The sequence below is a fragment of the Bos taurus genome, chromosome 26 (assembly GCF_002263795.3).
Source record: "Bos taurus isolate L1 Dominette 01449 registration number 42190680 breed Hereford chromosome 26, ARS-UCD2.0, whole genome shotgun sequence".
Taxonomy (NCBI): domain Eukaryota; kingdom Metazoa; phylum Chordata; class Mammalia; order Artiodactyla; family Bovidae; genus Bos; species Bos taurus.
The window spans coordinates 25,794,707-25,816,687 of NC_037353.1; the positions used below are offsets into that span (position 1 = coordinate 25,794,707).

Consider the following 21,981-nt stretch of genomic DNA (forward strand, 5'->3'; position numbering starts at 1 on the left):
ACCCTCCTTTCTGGTCTGTTTCTCAGTATCCCTTTCTCTAGCCTGTGCTGGGATAGAGAAATGAGCCTGTCCTTCTCAGCTGAGCTCATCAGCTGCTTGCATTCCCACTACACTACATTGTGGCTTTTCTGGTGATGGAAGGGCTCCCTCTGCTCTCTGCATGCAGGCCTCCTCGCCTGTACACGCTTACACATGTGTCAGAGGAAGAGTTTGGGATGCACTCTCTGCCTACTAGCTTTGCCAAGACCATTGAATTAAGCAGGCAATTTCCTCTCACTTTGTCTCTCTGTAAATTTCCCAACCATATGGTATGAGAAGAGTTTTTGGATTATAAATAAACAACACTGCTCATAAATCTCAGGGTTTTTGTTTTTCTCTCCAGTGGGAATAAATAGAAACCATTGATTTGTAACTTCAGAAAAATGTGTTGGAGAAGAAGATAATGTCTCTCTCTCTCTATGGATATAAATATTTTCCCCCCATTTCTCCTTATGCAGAGTCTCTTTTTTACTGAGAATCATCTCTCTGGCTGGGTTCCATTTATATTTTTATTGCTGCCATTTTCCAACCTGGAGGTAAACTGTTGCTTTAGGCAACATGAGTTTAGCCGCATGGGCCTGGCCAGATTGCACTGACCAGATGGGTTTGGTGCATCTTTTCCCCTGCAGGGGTTGTCACTTCCCCTCTTCACAGGACACATGCTTCATCCCTGGGCTTGTGGCAAAGAAAGGGAGGTGGTGGATGCTTCCCATTCACTTTGGGAAGAACTCCAGCTTGGGCAGCCTGCATGTTGGTCCACTGGGTAAGCTGCAGCTTGGCCACTCTTAACATGCAGGTCTTTTGAAGGCATGAAGAAGCACAGCATTTAGCAGTCCTTTTCTTTGCTCTCCCACTACTAAAGCTAGCACGAACCAGATGAGCATTCTAGCCACCATGGACGAAGTCCAGGATGGTGCCCTGGGACTGGGGTGGTTCAGGCAAGGCACGCTCGGAGAAGGCATGGCTTCAAGTATGTGTGCAGATTTTGGTCTAGGAGGTAGGCTGAGTGTTGGTGCTTCTAGGTCAGCAAGGTGTTAGGGAGCTAATAGTGGGGAGGGGGCAAGAAGGCAGGGGCCAAAGGCAGAGGTCAGCAGACTGTAGCCCATGAACCAAATCCTGCCTCCCTCCTGTTTTATGTGTAGCCTGTGTGCTAAGTACAGCTTTCACATTTTTAAATGGTTGAAAAACAGAAGAATATCGAATTTTGAGTGGAGTAGCCCCACTCATGCCTGCCAGCTAAGCTTTGGGGACACAGATTTAGATACCTGCAGCCTATCCTGACTTCTCACCCTCAGTTCAGCTCATTCATTTTCATGGAGGTGGAGAAGAGAGGGCAAAATCTCCCTGGTTACACATATGTTCCTTAGCACCATTGAGGAGGTGATTTAGGATTGGGTTGCAATGGCCTCTTTTTAAGTCATCTGCCAGTCTCTTTGGCTCAGAGAAGAATGACTTGTGTTCTAAAATCAAGCAGACATGGTTTCAAATACCCACGCTGCTTAGCAGACATGTGAACTAGAGCAAGCCACTTGGTCTCATTGAGACTAGTTTTTTTTTTTCCCTTTCTTTCTAACGAACATTTTTTTTTTTATCGTGGTAAAAATATACATAAAATTTACTACTTTAGACATTTTAAAGGCATAATTCAATAGCATTACAAAGTTGTACAATAATCACCACTACCTATTCCCAGAACTTATATAGATTTTATTTTTTTAATTTATTTTTTAAATTTTATTTTTATTTATTTTATTTTTTAACTTTACAATATTGTATTGGTTTTGCCATATATCAACATGAACTCGCCACAGGTATACACGTGTTCCCCATCCTGAACCCTCCTCCCTCCCCATAGCATCCCTCTGGGTCATCCTAGTGCACCAGCCCCAAGAGCACAGGTTTCTAACTGCATGGGAGATCAAGTTTGTTGAATAATTTTATTATTATTATTGGGTCAGGACACTTAAATTCTACTCTCTTAGCGAATTTAAATTGTATAACACATTATTACCAGTGGCCATAATATTAGATACTCAGACTTTAAGACCTTTCAGTCTTAAAATTGAAAATTTGTGTCTTTTTGCAAGCCTCTCTCTACTCCTTCACCTACAGCCCCTGACAACCACTATTCTACTCTATTCCTATGATTTTGATTCTTTTATTTTTTTTTAGATTCCACATGAAAGTCATATCATGCAGTATTTGTCCCTGACTAGCTTATTTCAGGAGAAGGCAATGGCACCACACTCCTGGAAAATCCCATGAACAGAGGAGCCTGGTAGGCTGCAGTCCATGGGGTCGCTAAGAGTCGGATGACTAAGTGACTTCACTTTCACTTTCCACTTTCATGCATTGGAGAAGGCAATGGCACCCCACTCCAGTACTCTTGCCTGGAATATCCCATGGACGGAGGAGCCTGGTGGGCTGCAGTCCATGGGGTCGCTAAGAGTCGGACGACTGAGCGACTTCACTTTCACTTTCCACTTTCATGCATTGGAGAAGGCAATGACACCCCACTCCAGTACTCTTGCCTGGAAAATCCCATGGACGGAGGAGCCTGGTGGGCTGCAGTCCATGGGGTCGCAAAGAGTTGGACACGACTGAGTGACTTCACTTTCACGCATTGAAGAAGGAAATGGCAACCCACTCCAGTGTTCTTGCCTGGAGAATCCCAGGGACGGGGGAGCCTGCTGGGCTGCCATCTATGGGGTTGCGCAGAGCCGGCCATGACTGAAGCGACTTAGCAGCAGCAGCAGCAGCAGCTTATTTCACTAATACCCTCCAGCTTTATCCATGTTGTCACAAATGGCAGTATTTTTTCTTATTTAAGGCTAAATATTGTTTCATTGTTTACTTCTGTGTGTGTGTGTGTGTGTGTGTATATATATATATATATATATATATATATATATATATATATGAAATCAAATGCTGATGGCTCAGATAGTAAAGAACATGCCTGCAATGCAGGAGACCTGGGTTTAGTCTTCAATCAGGAAGATTCCCTGGAGAAGGAAATGACAATCCACTCCAGTATTTTTGCCTGGGAAATCCCATGGACAGAGGAGTCTGGTGGGCTACAGTCCATGGGGTCTCAAAGAGTTGGATATGACTGTGTGACTCACACTATATAATATATATGTATATATATCTGTGTGTGCGTGTGTTATTGTTGTTGTTTAGTCACTCAGTCATGCAGAGGATGAGATGGTTGGATGGCATCATTGACTCAATGGACATAAGTTTGAACAAACTCCTGGATATAGTGAAGAACAGGGCAGAGCCTGGAGTGTTACACCTCATGGGGTCACAAAGAGTTGGACATGACTTGTGACTGAACAGCATTCTTTCCCTTAAACATAGTCACATGACTGAATCCTGGCCCACAGAGAGAGAGGCTGGGAATGATGGATGCCACTTCCATTCATGGTAAAAACAATTCTCACTCATTACTCTTTCCACCAGTTCAACTGAGAATTCCTAATACATCTAGAAGATAGCAGAATTTTGATATAAGAGCCCAGGTTTCTGAATCATGGTGCAGAACAAGAGCCCCTTCCTGCCCGCACCTCACTGCTGTCTGTAATAGACTATGACGCGGATCAGAAGTACACTAACACAGTTTTAAGTCACTGACATGTTGGTGGTGTTTGCTATTGCAGCTAATGCTTCAATGTATATACTCTCTGGAATGCACATCCAGCCTTTCTATTCCTGTATTCATTTTTGTTCTTTAGCCAGAATGTCTTTTTACTATTCCCAAGATATAGGGTATCTAGCATAGTGCCTGTCACACTGTGGGCATCTGATAAACATCTGTTGATTTCTGGGTCAAAGACTGAAGCCCAGCTTCCTGTAAAATGCAAGCATGCTTTCTGTTAGATCTTAGTTTCAGAGGAAATATACTTTTGGGGGTGGTTCTCTATTACAGGATTTAGTATACAGCTCTTAAACAGAGAGTTCAGCTTAACTGGAACATTAAAACTAACTTTAAATGTATACACAGGCGTTCGGGGAGATTCCTACCACATACAAGGAAAATCCAGCCATATAGAATTCTAGATGTGTTAGAGCAGCATTTGCAGATGGGCTCCATCCAGAGGAAATGGTTCTAGGCCAGGATATATGAACTTGAAGAGAATGTTAAGGGCCCAGAGGTTTTCCCATTCATATTCAAGTGCTTAAAATAGAAACAGTCTATCTTTCCTTCACTTTTAGAAAGCCTCCCCTAGCTTTTCTTTCATGCTTTTGCACCTCTGATGAATTGTATGACTGATGTTGAAACTCTGGAGTATGACAGCTCCTAGGCTATCTGCTGCTTACACAAAGCAGGGCAGAAAATAAAGGGGAAGTGATATTCTCAGATGGAAGTTGTACAGAGGCAGAGGACTGTAGTTGCCCAGTATTGTTTTCTTTCATTCATCAAGTTTGTTGGATATCTCGCCATCATTTCAACGCTAACAATCACAGTAATGATAGAAGGCAATTGCTGAGAGTTACATGCTAAAAGGCCTTAGGTTAAATTTAGCTTAACATTCCCTTTAGGCACCCATCAGCTTCAAGATGTGATGACTTCCTCCAGAGGTCACCACTTCCTACATCTGGGATGGCCAATAACTGGCTGGTGTGGAGCACAAAATCCTGGCCCCTTGCTTTAGAGTGGGTCAAGTCTGTGGAGAGAGTTACCCATTGGACCCCCTGTGGATCAGGCTTTACCTGGAACCTGAACCCCGATCTTGCCTCCCTCTCTTCCATTAGGTTTTGCCTACAAGCATTTTCTCAGTCAGGGCTTCCCTGAGAGCTCAGTTGGTAAAGAATCTGCCTGCATTGCGGGAGACCCTGGTTCAATTCCTGGGTTGGGAAGATTCCCTGGAGAAGGGATAGGTTACCCACTGCAGTGTTCTTGAGCTTCCCTTGTGGCTCAGCTGGTAAAGAATCTGCCTGCAATGTGGGAGACCTGGGTTCGACCCCTGGGTTGGGAAGATCTCCTGGAAAAGGGAAAGGCTACCCACTCCAGCATTCTGGCCTGGAGAATTACATGGACAGTCTATGGGCTCGAAAAGAGCTGGACACGAGTGAACGACTTTCACTTTCACTATTCCCTCAATCATTCTCAAGCTTCTGCTGCTGCTGCTGCTGCTAAGTCGCTTCAGTTGTGTCCGACTCTGTGCGACCCCATAGACAGCAGCCTACCAGGCTCCTCTGTCCCTGGGATTCTCCAGGCAAGAACACTGGAGTGGGTTGCCATTTCCTTCTCCAATGCATGAAAGTGAAAAGTGAAAGTGAAGTCGCTCAGTCGTGTCCGACTCTTTGCGACCCCATGGATTGCAGCCCACCAGGCTCCTCCGTCCATGGGATTTTCCCGGCAAGAGTACTGGAGTGGGGTGCCATTGCCTTCTCCGTCTCAAGCTTCTAGACCCAGTCTTAGGCTCTGGTTTTAGGCAACTGAGCCTAGGATGTTTTTCTGTTTTCTCAAAAACACTTTATAAGCTGCTCCAGAGATGTCAGCTCCACTCTTGTTTCCGTCTGTGGTAACGCTATTCTCTTAGGCACTCAGGCTTGGAATCTTGAAGTTGTCTTTACCTGTTTCTTCTCCTTCATCTCTGCCCCAAGCGAGTAAACACATTATGCTGCTTTTGTGTCCCTCTTCATTTCTTACACCCTGCTGTCATCAAGCTAGTGAGATGGATTCCTAATAAGTCTTTCTACCTCTAGAAGAACATGCTTCATCAGCCCATCATATCCATCAGCGACCAATTAGTCTTTCCAAATGGACTTCTATTATGTCTCTGCCAGATTCTAGAACCTTGGGGGCCCCTGTTGTTTGTAAGATAAAGTTCAAGCTCTTTAGCAGATATTCAAGACCCTCTACCAAATCTTATTCTACTTATAAAAACTTATGCTCATTTATGCCTGTGTAAGCACATTTCTTTCAGATCAGGCTCATTTCCTAATTATTTTCTGAAAATATTCATGTATTTTAGGTTCCAAGCCTTTGTCTTCCTCTGGACTCCTGATTCTCCATCTTTTCCTTCAAAGCTCACCTCTTCAATAAAATCTTCCTTCCTTTTTCTCTGAGCCCCCTAGCACTGATGAATATCATTATCTGCATCATTTTCATCATTACCATCATATGCCATCATCAATATTAAAAACCTAAGTAATAATAAGCCTAGGGCTTCCCAGGTGGCACAGTGGTGAAGGATCTGCCTGCCAGTGCAGGAGATATAAGAGATGTGGGTTCAGTCTCTGGGTTGGGAAGATCCCCTGTAGGAAATGTCATCCCATTCTAGTATTCTTGCCTGGAAAATTCCATGGACAGAGGAGCCTGGAGGGCTACAGTCCATGAGGTCTCAAAGAATCAACGTGACTGAGTGACTGAGCACACACACACGTATAATAAGCCTGACATTGCGATAAATGTTTTATGCGCTTTTCCTCACTCAGTTCTCACTGAGTTCTCAAATAACCCTGTGCGGTGCTTGGTTTAGTGTGCTTCCCCAGCGGCTCAGCAGTAAAGAATCAACCTGCAACGCAGGAGCCACAGAAGATGCAGGTTCAATCACTGGATTGGGAGGATCCCCTGGACGAGGGCATGGCAACCCATTCCAGTATTCTTGCCTGGAGAATCCCAAGGACAGAGGAGCCTGGCAGGCTATAGTCCATAGGGTGGCAAAGAGCCGGACATGACTGAAGCAACTGAGCACACCCACTTATAGATGTGTGTGTTTGTGTGTGTGTGTGTGTGTGTGTGTGTATTAGTCACATTTGACTCTGCTGTGTCTCCGACTCCAAAATGTGTTCATTTAACAACACTGTTATCCTATTGAATTTGTTCTAACTGCTTCCTACTCATTTGTCCTTTATTCATTTATTTATTGAAAATAGTGATTGAGGGCCAAGGGAGTGGATACTGGGGACTTAGTAGGACCTTTGTCCTCACAGAGTTTTATCTAATTGCTTTTTTGTATCCCTTTACTAATTGTCCCTTTCTCTGAGCTTCTGCCTCCTCTCTAATCTTTCCAGGAGAGGGCTGTATCAAAATTTCACTGATACGCTGTTATTTTGCCTATCATTTCATGATGATTCAGATGTTGTGTTTAAAATGACACATATTATCCCTTGGCTTCCAAGACTGACTCATGCCATGCTTTCTAGTTATTTAGTGAGAAATAGTCTTGTCTCCCCAAGACCACATGACAGTTTCTGAGAGCATTCCTTAGTTGTCTAGATTAGGTGATCCATAGGCTTGTAGACGTTTGGGAAGCTGAACACTTATTCTAGGGACATGCCTGACCTCAGGCAGTTTTTTGCAGGACCTCAGTGGCCCTTGGTGATGACAGATTTGCATCCTTAGAGCATAGATCTGCATTTTGAAAGCAAGCAGAAGCCATTTGGAGCTTGATCAGATGCACAGAAATTTGGAGATGGCAGGACCTTTGAGATCATTGATTTCAACCCTCTCATTTTGTAAAAGAGGAAAGTACTCAAACTGTGGATCATTGTTTTTGGTTAGAAACTAGGAGTGTCGATAACCACAGGATTCTGGAAACCCAATCGACCATAACTTATGGGACTTGCTGAATGCTGAAGTTTGAGCCGCTGGAGATAGTTAACACACTGTGTTGCTGCCAGTCCTAGTATTAATGGGCTGGGAGGCACTGTTCCCAACCTGGCCTCTGTCTCCTGTCAGCATCTTGACCTGACCAACTGAGCACTACCTTTTCCCCAGAGAAGCAACCTGTGTCAGGAAAGGTACTGAGTTCCAGAGACTCCTAGGGCACATGAGCTTGAGGGATCTATGTGTATGTTGAGAGGAGTAGGCTGGCTTCCAGAGCTAAGACCCATATAGGCTCTCACACGGATTGGCAGTGAGTGTCTGTTGGTACAAAACACCGTCCTTTCTTTCCAGTGATGCTTTTGGCCTGGAACCTTGTGTTCCAAAGACTCCAGACCCAGGTGTCTGGGATGAAGTATTTTCCTGTTTAATAGATTGCTTAGGCTCTAGGCAGTGCCTATCTTCATTTCATGAAATCCTTCTTGTTTTCCAGAGGGGAAATAAGGGATGGTGATGAGATGGTTTTAGGAAGGAATGGAAGTATATCCAAGAACTAAGCTGATTCTTGCACTGTGCTTTATGTAGATTTTCTCATTGGATTCTCTCAACAACTCTGCCTGGTATCAATGATTATGCCTATATTAGAGATGGGGAAAGCGAGGCCTAGAAAGCTAAGGAAATGTGCCAGTGTCATATTGCTAGTAGGTGGGAGGATAGGAATTCCAACTTAGTTTTGACTTCAAACACTCTTGTTTTTAATACTTGTGTAGTACCTCCTCTTGGGAATGTCTTTGGAGTTCCTCTGAAAGGATGAGTCTGTGAAATCTCCCCTCTGTGACACTTTGTGGGGCTCAGTCACCACTGCTGCCAGTTAGTAGCCAGGCATCAGAGTAGCGTGCATGGGATCTGGAATCTGTTGACCAAGGTTCAAGTTTCAGTGTTGTCATTTGCTTTAGTCACTTAACCTTTCTCAGTCTCTATTTCCTCATTTTTATGACAAAGATAAAATGTCTATGTCAAAGGGTCCTTGTGAGAATTAAATAAAATATCTCAAGAGAAAGTGTTCTGTGTAAAGTACCATGCAAATGTTAGTTCCTTAAATGCCACAGTGACTTAGAGCAGCTCTCTTCTGAGAAATCAGTCATTGAGCCCAAGTGTGTTCCAACAACTTGATCCCTGACCTCAAGAAGCTTATAGTTTGGGTGGGGACAAGAGGCTATGAAAATCAGAGGGCGTAGGCCAAATTGTTCTGCAGTGATATAAAAGCAGTAAAGAATCAGAGAAAGGGAACATCACTGAAAGGCAGGTTAGATGAGAAGGCTTTATGCAGGAGATGGGATTTGAACTTTACAGGGTCGGGTGGAAGAAGAATGAAGTGAGAACATTTGCAAGAAGTCCATCAGATCAGATCAGTCGCTCAGTCGTGTCCGACTCTTTGTGACCCCATGAATCGCAGCACGCCAGGTCTCCCTGTCCATCACCAACTCCCGGAGTTCACTCAGACTCACGTCCATCGAGTCAGTGATGCCATCCAGCCATCTCATCCTCTGTCGTCCCCTTCTCTTCCTGCCCCCAATCCCTCCCAGTATCAGAGTCTTTTCCAATGAGTCAACTCTTTGCATGAGGTGGCCAAAGTATAGCTTTTATTAAAATTAGAAACGATCTCTTTGTAAGTTGCAGTCCTCCTGGGACCCAGTTGTTTGGCATAGAGCAGGAGTTCTCAAAGTGTGATCCTGGGAACCCTGGGGAATGTCCATGATCCTATCAGCAGATTAATGAAGTCAAAGCTATTTTTAAATTATAATAAAATGTTATGGGCTTTAAAAAAAATTCTCATTCTCAAATGTACAGTGGAATTTCTAGAAGTTGTATGACATATGTGATATCATAATGATCAAGCACAGATGTAGATATAATCCAACTGTTTTCCATTAAGTGAGATATTAAGGGACTTGGCAAAAAATGTAAAACAGTGCAGTGCTTTCTCACTAAATTATTTTTGCTTGAGAAACTCCAGTTTCTTTATCATAAAAAACTATTTATTACTTTAAAATAAATTCATAAATATTGTAAAATTTTGCCAGATGTAATTTCTAAAATTGCAAATTTGTGAATGTAATGTATGAATTAATTTTTAAGAGTATAAAGGAGTCCTGAGTCATAAAAGTTTGGGAACCACTGTTAAAGACAAAGCATTTTAGTGTGAAGACAGGATTAAGGGCTTATATTTTTGCAATACATGTTGCCAACACACCTATGTCTGGAGATTTTAAAATAGTTATGCCTAGTGTTGGCCAGTATTCCCTGAAATCGGCGCTTCCATGTACTGTTAGTGGAAGTGCAGATTGACCAGCATATTTATGTCATATAGAATATTTTATAACAAGAATGTTAATGATAATTTTTACCCTTTGAACTAATAATTGCACTTACACGAATGTACTTTAAGGAAACAAATGGAGATGCACATAAAGATTTATGTAGAAGAATACACACTAAAGTTATTTAATGTAAACATTTGGCCAGAAACCAACCATCTGACCAAGAAGGCAGTTAAAGTAATTTATGATACGTTTGTACATTGAGATGCTGTAAGGCTTTGAAAATTATTTTGGAAGGCTATGTCGCAGCATGGGGAGATATTTAAAATGTTAAGTGGAAAAGTAGGACAGCAAACTGTATACAGAGAATGACTCCCAATTTTGTAAACATATACATACCCACAGATCAGAGAAAAAAAATACTAAAATATTAAGTGGATTTTTCTCTGTATAGCATGGCTATAATTGATGTCTGTGTTGCACATTATTCTTTTCTATATTCTATGATATTTCTATCATTGCTTTTCAGTCCTTTTATATATATTCTAAAAATACCCTAGAGTATGGCATTCATTTTCCCTAAAGCCATGGGCACCAGTTTGATGAGGCAGTCCATGTCACCTGGACTTAATGAACCCTGCCTCGGGTCTCAGAGGAGCGTTTCTTTAAGGGCCACAGGATGGTTTAAGAAATACTCTGTGACTTGGGAACAAACCCAGCTTCTGGCTAATTGCTTATTTTTCTTACTTAACCTTTCTAAGGAAAGCTTTAAAAAACTGAGATTGGTTTTCAAGCCCGATAGCTCTGATCTCGTGTCAAGTGCATTTGGAATGTAGAATGTGCTCAACAGGGCAGTGTTTAAATAATATATAGGGAGCATAGCCATTAACATATAATTCTTTTAGAAGAAGAGATAAGTGAGATTTCAGATTTCTGGGCCCATGAGGAGATGGAGTGCCTATGGTTCCTGAGATCCACTCTTGGGTATCTGGGAATTTCCTTTTCTTCCTTGGGCTGGGCAATGTCAGGTGCTGGCATAACTTTAGTCTTCTTTCTTCCCCAGATGACCAGTAAGATAAACTGATAGAACCAGCTCTGCCTGAAGGAACATCTGCTTTGCTGTTAGTCTCTCCCAGGAGAACCTTTCATAAGCAGCAGCGAATCTGAATGTGACTATTTCAGTCCCTGGAACACATTTGCTCAGCCTGAATATCTAAACTGCATGGCGTTATTCAGCATGCATTATGGGTTAAAAAAGACAGGCAAGAAGCTCCTTGACCTCAGAGGACTTATTCTCTCTGGAAAAAGGAACCTCATGCACAAAAAGTTAAATAATGACATAAAACAACAGCAGAGGAAAAAAGAGGTGTATCCCTAGGGAGTAGGTACAGCGCTCCCTGAGAGTGACGCTGATGCTGAGTGCTAGGAAACCAGAGGCAGGAAAGATGAGAGGCTTCTCGGAGGAAGATGGAAGCAAGAGGAACCACTGTCTTCTCTACAGGGCTGGTTATTCAGAGGAGAAATAGACCATTTTGATGGATTAATTAATGCCTTGAGTGCTTACCACATAGAAGGCATAATGCTTATGCCAGAGAAGAAAACGATTTACAAATGAATGAGGCACAGAGCTTAGCTTTTCCAGGGTAGAGAGATGGTCTGAAGGCTCCCCATGAGTTCACATCTCTCCATTAGGCAGCTACCCATTTTATCCTGGGGCTTTCTAGTTGTGCACAGACAGACATAATTGTGTGCATGTCATAGGGACTCAACTGGCTGCATGTAATTTTAAAGGGAAATGGTAAACATCTACTCCCCAGATAGAAATGCCTTGCTAAAACTGTCCAGAACCTTCTAGTTGGTGCCTCATTATTTTTTTCCCCAGGAAAACTTGCTGAAAAAAAGTGAAGTCTGTTTTCCCTAGACTTTAATTTCTACCTGCTGGAGGCTATCTCTGATTATGCGTAGCAACCCCTCCATCTTCCCATGTGCCTTATGTTCGCTGATTGCTTATATGGTGGGGATGAGATGGCCTTAGCCTGCCCACTGGTGCTTATGTAACTACAACTTACCTTCTATTTGCTGAGAGATGTATGAGACAGTTTCTCCTCCAATGATCACATTATTGTTCCACCATGAGGTCTCCCAACAACTGACAGTGAAGTGAACTGCATGATATTAGGGCTATTTAAGCTTCATGGTAATCCTGTGAAGGCGATATTTATATTCCCATTGAGCAGATATGAAATAGGAGACTTATGTAATTAGTCTAAGGTTGCACAGGCTGGATTTGAAACCAAATCTGCTTGACTCTGAAACGAATCCTCTTATGGTTATGCCAGGGCTGTCTTTTTGAATGCAAATGCTTATCTATAATAGAGTTCCTCACAGATGTGTTAATTTACTGATCTGCCTTGTAACTGTTCTGTAACAAATCACTTTATTGTGATTATTTTTAACTGCATGAGTGATACATGGATATATTTTTGTTTTGAAAACATTATAACGTTACAAATAAACTCTAGTTCTTATAGCCAACCAACCCACCCTGAACCCCTAATCAGAGGTAACTTCTATTACCATGCATTTGTGTTTTCCTCTAGAAATTTTAAAATGCACTTGGATACACACTTCTAAACCGAATGGAAATATATCGGTTTGTTTTGTCTGGGTACACTGTTTGTGTCTTTAATGCATTATTATTCAGCAGCCTTTTTCATTTAGTCATGTCTTAGAGACGTTTCTAGGTCAATAATCTTGATATTACCTGCTTCTTTAATGCTATTGTATAGTGTATGTGTATATGTGTTATATAAAATACACTATATTCATGTGAATAATGGAGAAGGCGATGGCACCCCACTCCAGTGCTCTTGCCTGGAGAATCCCATGGACGGAGGAGCCTGATAGGCTACAGTCCCTGGGGTCGCTAAGAGTCGGACACGACTGAGTGACTTCACTTTCACTTTTCACTTTCATGCATTGGAGAAGGAAATGGCAACCCACTCCAGTGTTCTTGCCTGGAGAATCCCAGGGACAGAGGACCCTGGTGGGCTGCCGTCTATGGGGTTGCACAGAGTCGGACACGACTGACGCGACTTAGCAGCAGCAGCATGTGAATAAAGGTGCAATCAATGGGATGCCGCCTCCTCTCTGAGGTCTGCTCATGCTGTTTCCTTTCTCTGGAGGACTTCTTTCCTCCCTTCACCCATATGACACAAACAGGCCTCTTGGCTGATAGTGTTGAGGTCTTTTGTCATTTTGAGTCCTCAGAATAACAATCCAGCAACCCTATTTTCTGAACTGAGATTCTTCAGTGAGAATTGAAGTGTTCATACTTCAATGGGAAAGACCAAAGATCTGAATGTTCTGTCTAACTCCCCACACCCCATCCTTCCCTCCCAGATCTGAGCTGGAACGGTGCTGCTGGTAGGTCTACATTTTATTTTATATAAACTATGAATTCTGCATGATCTGGTCTGCAGAGTCAGGTAACCTTCAATTCTCTGTACTTGGAACACTATGGTGGCTCTCATTCAGATAGCCAGGGCAGGAGAACATTAATTATTCTGTATCATTGTGTCTCTCTTTGTGAAACGAGATAATGAGGCTGTGGAGTCAGATGACATGAAGAATTGTGGAGAGCTGTGTGAGCTTTCGCCTGGGCTTCAGCCTGTCTGTGGTTTTTCCGAAGTAGGGGATAGGGCCAATACCCACATAGGAGGGAAGCTATTTAAATCACTGGCCTTTGGTGTGCAGTCTGAAATTAGTTTCCTGGCTGGTTATTTGTGGTCAGGTTGGGCTTCTGCCACTGCAAAGACATGAATTAATGTGGCTTTAGACACTGGCCCTAAGACTGGGAGTGGAACAGGCCAGAGGGGAGCATCAGTGATTTTCCCATTTGGATGGTAAAGACTCTCTGGGCAGCCAGGGGTCTGGAGCTGCATTGTGGAAACTCGTGACCTGTCTGCAGAGTGGGCTGAGGTTCACTGCACACTGGAGCCCCTCATTGCCTCTGGTGTTTGATTGTTGGCTGTTCTCACTGTAGTGTAGGTCAGTGCAGCACACTCAGGGGGAATGGTTGGGGGTCTGGCACTGGGAAGCATGGGCCCTCCTTTTGATTCCCCAGCAGCTGGGCCATAGTGTATTTTCATGGCACAATTGGAAACAGTAGCCAAAAATTCCTTAATGATTAATTGGGCATCCATGTGCCTCACCTCCTAAGAGTAAGGAGTTTATAAATCAAGGGAAAAAAACAAGATGATTGTCCTCGAGAAAAAGACAATCTGGGTGAGTAGTCATAAAAATGACAGCCATACACATTTATGCACAAGGTTTATCAGATGCTAAACTGAGTTTCTCACTATTCTCTATGGAGTACTTAAAATAGCGACCCTACTGTTCAGAGAAGTGAAGAGCACGTGGTCTAGTTTGCCCAGTCCTGTGTATAGTTGTCTTTGCCCTGCTTCTATCTTCCTTGTTTTCTCTATTTAGTGCTCTGCACTTTTGGAGTTTCAGAATATATTTATTTTATTTGTTATTTTTCTTTTAAGGAGCTTTTAGTCATTGCTGAAAAGAGCACATATGCGTATTCAGAGAATAAATATGGAACTTCTAATGCTGTTGATATATTCAGAGGAGAGTGTGGGCTGAAGTTGTAGGAAAAGTCTCCGCGATGTAGTTAGTACTAGAACTGGGAGTCAGAAAGGAGGAAATCCGGACACTTGCCAGCCGTAATCTCACTGGGAGAGTGGGAAAGGGGAGGAAAGAGGGCAGACTACACACACCTGAGTGCCAGGCTGAGGCAGACACCTAGACCTGATGGCAACCGGGCAGGGAATGGTGAGACAGGGCATCAGATACCTTGTCTGAAATCTTGGAAGCTGTCTGAGAGACAAAAGTGAGGTGGAAGCCTGGCTGTTGCTAGGGATGGTAGGGGTTGATATTGCAGTCAGCTAGACTAGTGCCCCACAAGTTATGCCCTGCATGCTCTTGTAAATATGCTTTATTGCAACACAGCACACCCATTCAATCGGGTATCCTGCTTGGCTTGTTTTGAACTACAAGAGCAGAGCTGAGTAGTTTTGACAGAGATCATCAAAACCGAAAATACTTACACTCTGGCCCTTTTACACGAAACAGCTCACTGCCTGTGCTAAACCACCTCATAAGTGCCCCTGACTTGGGTGCAGCAGAGGGCAAGCCCAGTATCTAGCACATAGTCAACGCCATAATACAGAACAGACAGATATGCATGAAGAACTAAGCAACATAAAATAAAACTGCTAACAGGAAAAGGAACTATCAGGACTGAGGTGGTTTACTAATTTTAGATAATATCACAGAGAAGGGAGTCCACCGGGAAGATGAAAGACGTATAAGAGAATCAAAGAGTGAAAGACTTGATATTTCATAGTTCCTTCTCAGGGACAAGCCTTGGAGGGGGAGGGTGGAGCTGAGGAGCACAGGTGGCAAACAAGGGGCGGGCAGCTGGCAGGATTAGGAAGGCCGTGCATCTGCCCATCCTGAACATCTGGTGGCCCCATAAGAACTGGCAGCATGCCCTGCAGAGCCCTCTCACCTCTGGCAGGAACGTGGTGCTGGGAATGCAGAGTGGGCTGGGGTGGAGGTGGGGGGGTGAGTACTGAGCTCCAGCTCAGTTCTAATAGGAAGCCGACTTGGCTGCGTTGGCTGGAAGTTTTTCTTTTCTTTCTTTTACTTTTAAAATAGCAGCCCATATGTTTGTTGCCACCAGCCTCTCCACTAGAAGCTCATCAGAGGAATGGGAGCTTGCTGGGTGGATGAAAGTATACTACATTCACAACTCAGCTCTGGAAATTGTCATTGAGAAAGTGGCCTTGGGTTGCTACCTGGGTTATGACAGGTTAGGTTGGTGAGGTAAGGCGGTGCTCCCAGAGTGTACTGGCCCACATGGAGGTCTTCTGGAGGCGCATAAGGATGGGACAGGAGCTCCTAAATAGTTAGAGGGCTCAAACCAGGAGTCCTGGGGGAGTTGAAGAGGGTAGACATCTAGTCTACCAGTGAGCCTGGGGTACCTGGGGAGGAGTGTGAGTAGTTGGCAGCTGGGAGGCTCAACCTGACAGCAAGCAGGTCCCTGGCAGGGTGGAGCCACAGAGCAGATGCCCAACAGTGATGCAAATGGGAAAACAAGAGATGGTTGAGTCTTGAGGCTAGGACTCAGGGTCCAGCTACTAACTGGATTCAGTTGCTCTGAAACTGAAGATTTTGGACACAGAGAAAGCTGTTACAAGACTGGTCAGGAGCTGTGGACTCAGGCCCTGGCAATAAAGAAGGACTCAGTTTCTGGAGCTGGAGACTAAGGGAGTGTCTCTTTGAAGGTACAGCCCCCTTAGAGAAAAATTTGTCAATAACCAGCAGAGAAGTTATGTTTAGGGTATGAGAGTTGTGCATGGGGTATGAGTTGTAATTTCACATCAAGATGTCTCTCTGGAAAAGACTTGTGTAAAAATGGTGATTGAAATATTTATCATAGCAAATTTTAAAAGACAAAACATTTATCAGGGTTTGAAAGGATAAACAGACAATGGTTTATTGGTAAACTACAATGCTCCGCAGCAGTTAAAACGAATGGATTATGGCTAGGTGTGTCAACATGCATAAAATCCTCCAAACTGAATGTTGGACAAAACAAACTAGCTGCAGAACATATATCCTGTGGGATAACATTTATGTAAATGTAAAAACACTTGAAAAGATAATCAAGTATTTGTGTTGATGGACAACATATACATCTAGTGGTAGATTTATGGTTGGCATCTTGTAGTTTTCTGTGTGTTGGAAATAATTCATAATGAAAGACAACAGAAGAGCAAGAGGTACACACACACACACACACACACACAGAGCAGTGGAGTAACCTTCTGGAACTGGAGGAATCTGAGCAGAGACACAGAAGCTGGGAGCGCTGTGGCTGGGCACCTCTCACACGCTGCCTGCCAGGTTAGCTGTGTGTTCTGAGCTGTTCCAAATGGTAACTGGCCCAGGGCCCAGCCCATGGCAGGTGCCCAGTGCATGTGTGGCGTCTCCAGCTTGCTGGACATTTCAGCTTTAGGAGTTTAGCATCAGGATTTGGGAAGTTAGCTTTAAAATAGGGAAATGAGCCTGCTTCCTCTAAGTGACCCTGCCAGCAGATGTCTAGAGTCACGAGGTGAAGGATGATCTGCTTTTTTGTCAAAGTGACTTCTCCAGGCACTGCTGGCTCTGGCAGTGGTGCAGAGGCTTCTGCCAGCTGCCCCTAGCCCAGGGGAAGGAAGCCCACCACACTCTGTGGTCAGCACAGTGTGCAGTGACCATGCTAGAAAGGACAGAGTCTAGGCCTCCTTTGGTCCAGGGCCCACTGGCTCCTTGAGGCACCCTCACTGAGTGAGACTTGTGTCTATGTGCCTGCTTGAGCAGCTGCTGCCCCAGAAGCAAAGGAAGCTGAGCCATGGCATATCCTTTGTTGGGAAGCTCCTACCCTCAGCAGCCACTTTTGGAAAAGAACAAAGTCAATGTGAGTTGGTTGTGCAGCTTCCAGAAAGAGAAACTATGCGTCATGTTAAGTACACTACCTTTGATGAGGATTATTTGGATTCTGGAAGGAAGTCTGTTGTGACACCAGTCATGAAAGGAGACCTGAGAATTTCGCTCTTACAAGCAAGATGTTTGCTATATATAGCATGAAGAAAAGTTTTTAGTTGGAAACAGCTTAGCGCTGTGTTGGTGGGATAATAAGATTTAAAGTCCAGAAGGGGCCTTATGATTATCTGAGTTAAAACTCTTGTGTTGAAGATAGAATGGGGCTTGGCAAAGATTCTCTTCTTGACCAGGCTCTAGTCAGAGTCCTCTGAGCTCTTTTCACCTAGGGCCAGTCCTTAGATATGTCCTCAAGAGCCCATTTTTAGCAACAATCCTGCTAAGTGAGTTTAGCCAGAGTCCCCACCACCCCTCACAATATCTCATTGCACTCCATATCTGATGGAAGTCCTCATCCCCAACCATAACCCAGGTGACATCTGATCACCCCAGCCTGCCTTCAGCAAGAATCTTGTCAGTCAGCAAAGAATTTCCATACCTTCTTAGTAATGTTCTATCCACTGATTCCCCACCCTTCTCTTTGGCTTTAAGTTCCTACTTTTTCCTTGGTGTATTCGAAGTATGGCCTAATCTCCCTTCTCTATTTCAAAACCTCATTACTGTGGTCCCTATACCTGTTGCAGTAGTCTTGAATTATGTCTGCCTTGCCATTTTAAGAAATGTCAGGGTGATTCATTCTTTAACAGACGTAGAGAAGACTTTTCCAGGGTAACACTTTGAGTACATTTCAGAGTCAGTTCTTTACTCTAGATTCCAAGTTCAATGTTCTTTCCCCACCTGGTGCTATCTTTGTGCCTTCAGGACTGTAGAATCAAGAAGCAGTTTGTTCTATAAAATTTTTTTATTTGTATTAATAAAAATATACTATTGATAGTCTCTCAAGATTATGATGTGTCTTCTCCCCTGCCCTGGATAGGATAGGAGATCAGAATGACTGGTCATTTAACCTTACTTCTGGTGTCATTTAACCTGATGCTAGGTCCTTCCCTGGTACCAGATGCTAAAAGACTTTACCATTCTGCAAATTGGGCCAGCATCTGAAGTATCAGGTATGTTTTCTAGGTGTGGCTCTCTGTTGAGTTGTCATTGGACATCAGCAGGTGTTTGAGAACATGTGAGTAGATTTAGACAGATTCATATATTCATTAACCCTTGAAAATAAAAACAAAGCAAAACACTACAGTAATCAGTGGATTTTCAGCACACTTAGTACCATGTATGGTGCAATGCATTGGGCTGTTATAAGAAATGGCTTTTTGCTCTTGCAGAAGTATAGTTGAGGAAAAAGTTACAGAATAAAAATAGTATGATCACAACAATAGGATAAACACTAGAATAGTAGAATGTGTGAGGTAGTACAAGCACACAAAGGAAATGGAGATTAATTCCCCAGTGAGAAAGTTGGAAGGAGGGTGATAATAGAGTTGAGAATAAAGATTAGAAAGAAATTTACTAAGTAAAGGAAATAGGGGGTAGAGATAGCTCAGACAGAGAGGAATGCTGTGCCACAAATGTAGGCAATAAAAATTCAGGACATTCAGGAGCTGAATGAGGCTGGAGAGGAAGGGGCAGAGGAGCCAGTGGCTGGAAATGGGTCTAGTAAGGGAAGTTACACCCAGACTTTACAAGACTAAGCTTGAAAGATACAACTTCACTGTGTGTAGGCAGTGGGTGATTACTACCAGGGAGTACGGTGGACAGACCTGTGTGGTTGACATATTGCCTGATGACAGCATGGAGATTGGTGGGAGGGGGAGAAGTTTGAAGAAAAGCATCTGATTGGGGGATTGTTGCAAAAACGATAATGCACTAGCCACTGCATTGGAATGAGCATGAGACGATCAGGGGTCTCAGTTATTTAGGAGATAGAATCATTAAGACCCGGAGACTGAGCTGGGTTCGAGAGATAAAGGCAAGGATTGCTCTCATTGGCAGTGATTCCTAGTGCCTAAGGTAGACAGGAGACAGCAGATAAGAATTCAGTTTTTGGGGGATGCTGATTATTAAAGTTAGCATAACCAATGACCATGTGGGGCCTGTAGCCTAAGGAAGGATTAGAAATACTGACGTTTGTTTATTCAGTAAATGTGCCAAGTGTGCATGATGTGTAAGATGTTCTGTACATTTTGAAAGAAGACATGAAGGTCCTTTGTATTTTCATTTATGTCTATTTATTTTTTGACGTTTCGGAATGCCTACATCCTGTTAGGAAGTTTCCAACATGTTGTATTTTTTATCCTCGTAAATGCCCTGTAAGATTAGATTATCCCCATTTTTTTGAGTAGGAAATTTGAGGCTCCAGCAGGTGCAGTAACCTGCACTTGGTCCTGAAACCAGGGATCTGCCCATCTAAGAATGAACTAGAGTTTGCTGTGCCCCAAGTTCATGCTCTTTCCTCTTCCCATAGCATTCCCTGAATTTCCTCGTCCTTGAGGACCTTATGTTGTGGCGAGGGAAACAGAATATAAGGAAACTAATCATGACAATATCAGAAAATCAAAGAGTACATTTCATGCACAGTATGTGCCTTGGGTGTACAACAGATGGGGAACTTTGTACTTGTGCAGAGGAGAAATGAGCAGCAACCAGGGAGAAGGCCAGTGAAGCCTTACCAGAGGGTGGGTACTTAAGCCAGGCCTGGGACACTTGGCTTATAAAGCTAAGCTGTGGGCCAAGGCAGAAGCAGATTAAAGTTAGAAGGTGGGTAAATCGAGGGAGATTAGATTAGAAGGTAATCAAGGAAAAGGCAAGGGCAGGTAGTTACTGTTACCAAGAGAGCACAGGGCCAGAGTTGGAATGCAGGTACCCCTGGGGTCACCTGATGGTAGAGATGGTGAGTAGTCCTCTGTGGCTTCCTGAAGCTCCAGTGGGAGAGATTTCCTGAGTCTAGCTAAGGAAGGTGATGGCAGACAGAATGAGAACCTGATGATACAGGTCCTGAAAAGGGAGGGAGGTGTGTGGGGTGGGGGTGGGGAAGCGAGGCGGGAGCAGCAGGAAGCTCGGCTTCTTGAATCCACTTTTGGGTACTGGCTCTCCCTCCTCCATGGAAAGGAGAGAGGCGGGATGGAAAGGAAGGAGCCTGTGGATTGGTTGGCCTGCCTTTGTTCTCAGAGCCCTGGCTCGTGGTCTTAGTCAGAGCACCCAAAGGAGGAACAGGTAGCCACAGGAAATTGGCATGGAGAACGAATGGTAGCCGCTCAGTGTTGCTGGCTCTTCCCCTGATGCACCATTGCTCCTGTGGGAAGGAAGCATCGGACTCTGCTGCGTGTGGCCGGGTTTGGCTGTTGGATCCCGTGAGGCTCCTGGATGCAACACTTCCTGCCCCTCTGAGGGTCTCCTGGTTTCAGGCTCAGTAGGGGGGCGTGAAGGTGGTTGTACCTCAGAAGGTCTGGCCTTTCTCCCTGTTGCTCCCCCAGCAGGGACTCAGGCCTCTCCCCACAGAGCTCTGGGAGGATAGAGGGCTGAGCACCGGAGGCAGCCTACCTCCACAGCTCCTGTCACCGCACCACTTCACAAAGGGCAGGAAAGTAGGTCTCTGAGAAAGTCCGGGAACAAAGGGGAGCAAGCTTAGGTAGTAAGCAGATGCATTAGTCTAATTGCTGTTCTAAAATTAATGGGGCCTTTTATCTCAGAGGAACACTTTCTAAGCACTCATGTAATTTGGGAACAAAGATGCAGGTTGGGGTAGAGCTGGGCTCCCCTGGAAACACAATCCCCCATTTGGTAAAACAATCTTTTCCTTTCTTTCTTCCTCTTTTACCTGCAGATCAACAGATTATGGCACCACCTATGAAAAGCTGAATGACAAAGTGGGTTTGAAGACTGTCCTCAGTTACCTCTATGTCAACCCCACCAACAAAAGGAAGGTGAGAAGGGGGATCATTGGGTCCTGAGCACTCCCTGTGGAGTGGCAGGGAAGCCAAAGGCCAAGAGTTCAGAAAAAGACAGTAGCCATGGAGTCACTTGCAGAATGTCTATTTTATATGTCAAGAGCACCATGGACACTGTAACTCAAACAAGTGCCTTGAGATAGTAGTGACAGTAATAACAACAACAATGGTAAAATGATGTAACTATTTTAGGAGCTTCTCTGTGCCACGGAGGGCTTGTGCTGTGTGCTTTACACACTTTATCTCATGTGTCCTCACAGTGAATCTCTAGGGTACAAATGATTACTATCCCCATTTTACAGAGGAAGAAACTGAAGCTCAGAGAGTTTAAGTAACTTTCTACCTTAAAGCCAGACAGTAACAGATAGTATGGTGATTAACAAATCTGGGATTTGAGAATGGGTTGGCTTGACTCTGGGTTTCCCAGGTGTTGCAGTGGTAAAGAACCCACCTGACAATGCAGGAGACATGTAAGAGATGTGGGTTCTATACCTGGGTCGGGAAAAATCTCCTGGGTGAAATTGTATAAGGTCAGACTTTGCTCACAGAGACCTCTTGG

At 43.9% G+C, this 21,981-nt stretch overlaps 1 protein-coding gene across 1 annotated transcript in view; it reads left to right on the forward strand.

The window, feature by feature from the left end:
* SORCS3 (sortilin related VPS10 domain containing receptor 3) overlaps positions 1-21,981 on the forward strand; it is a 979,390-nt gene that overhangs the window by 591,584 nt on the left and 365,825 nt on the right. Inside the window, exon 3 of the mRNA NM_001205986.3 lies at positions 21,299-21,398. Coding sequence (NP_001192915.3) covers positions 21,299-21,398 — 100 coding nt within the window. The remainder of the gene's footprint in view (positions 1-21,298; positions 21,399-21,981) is intronic.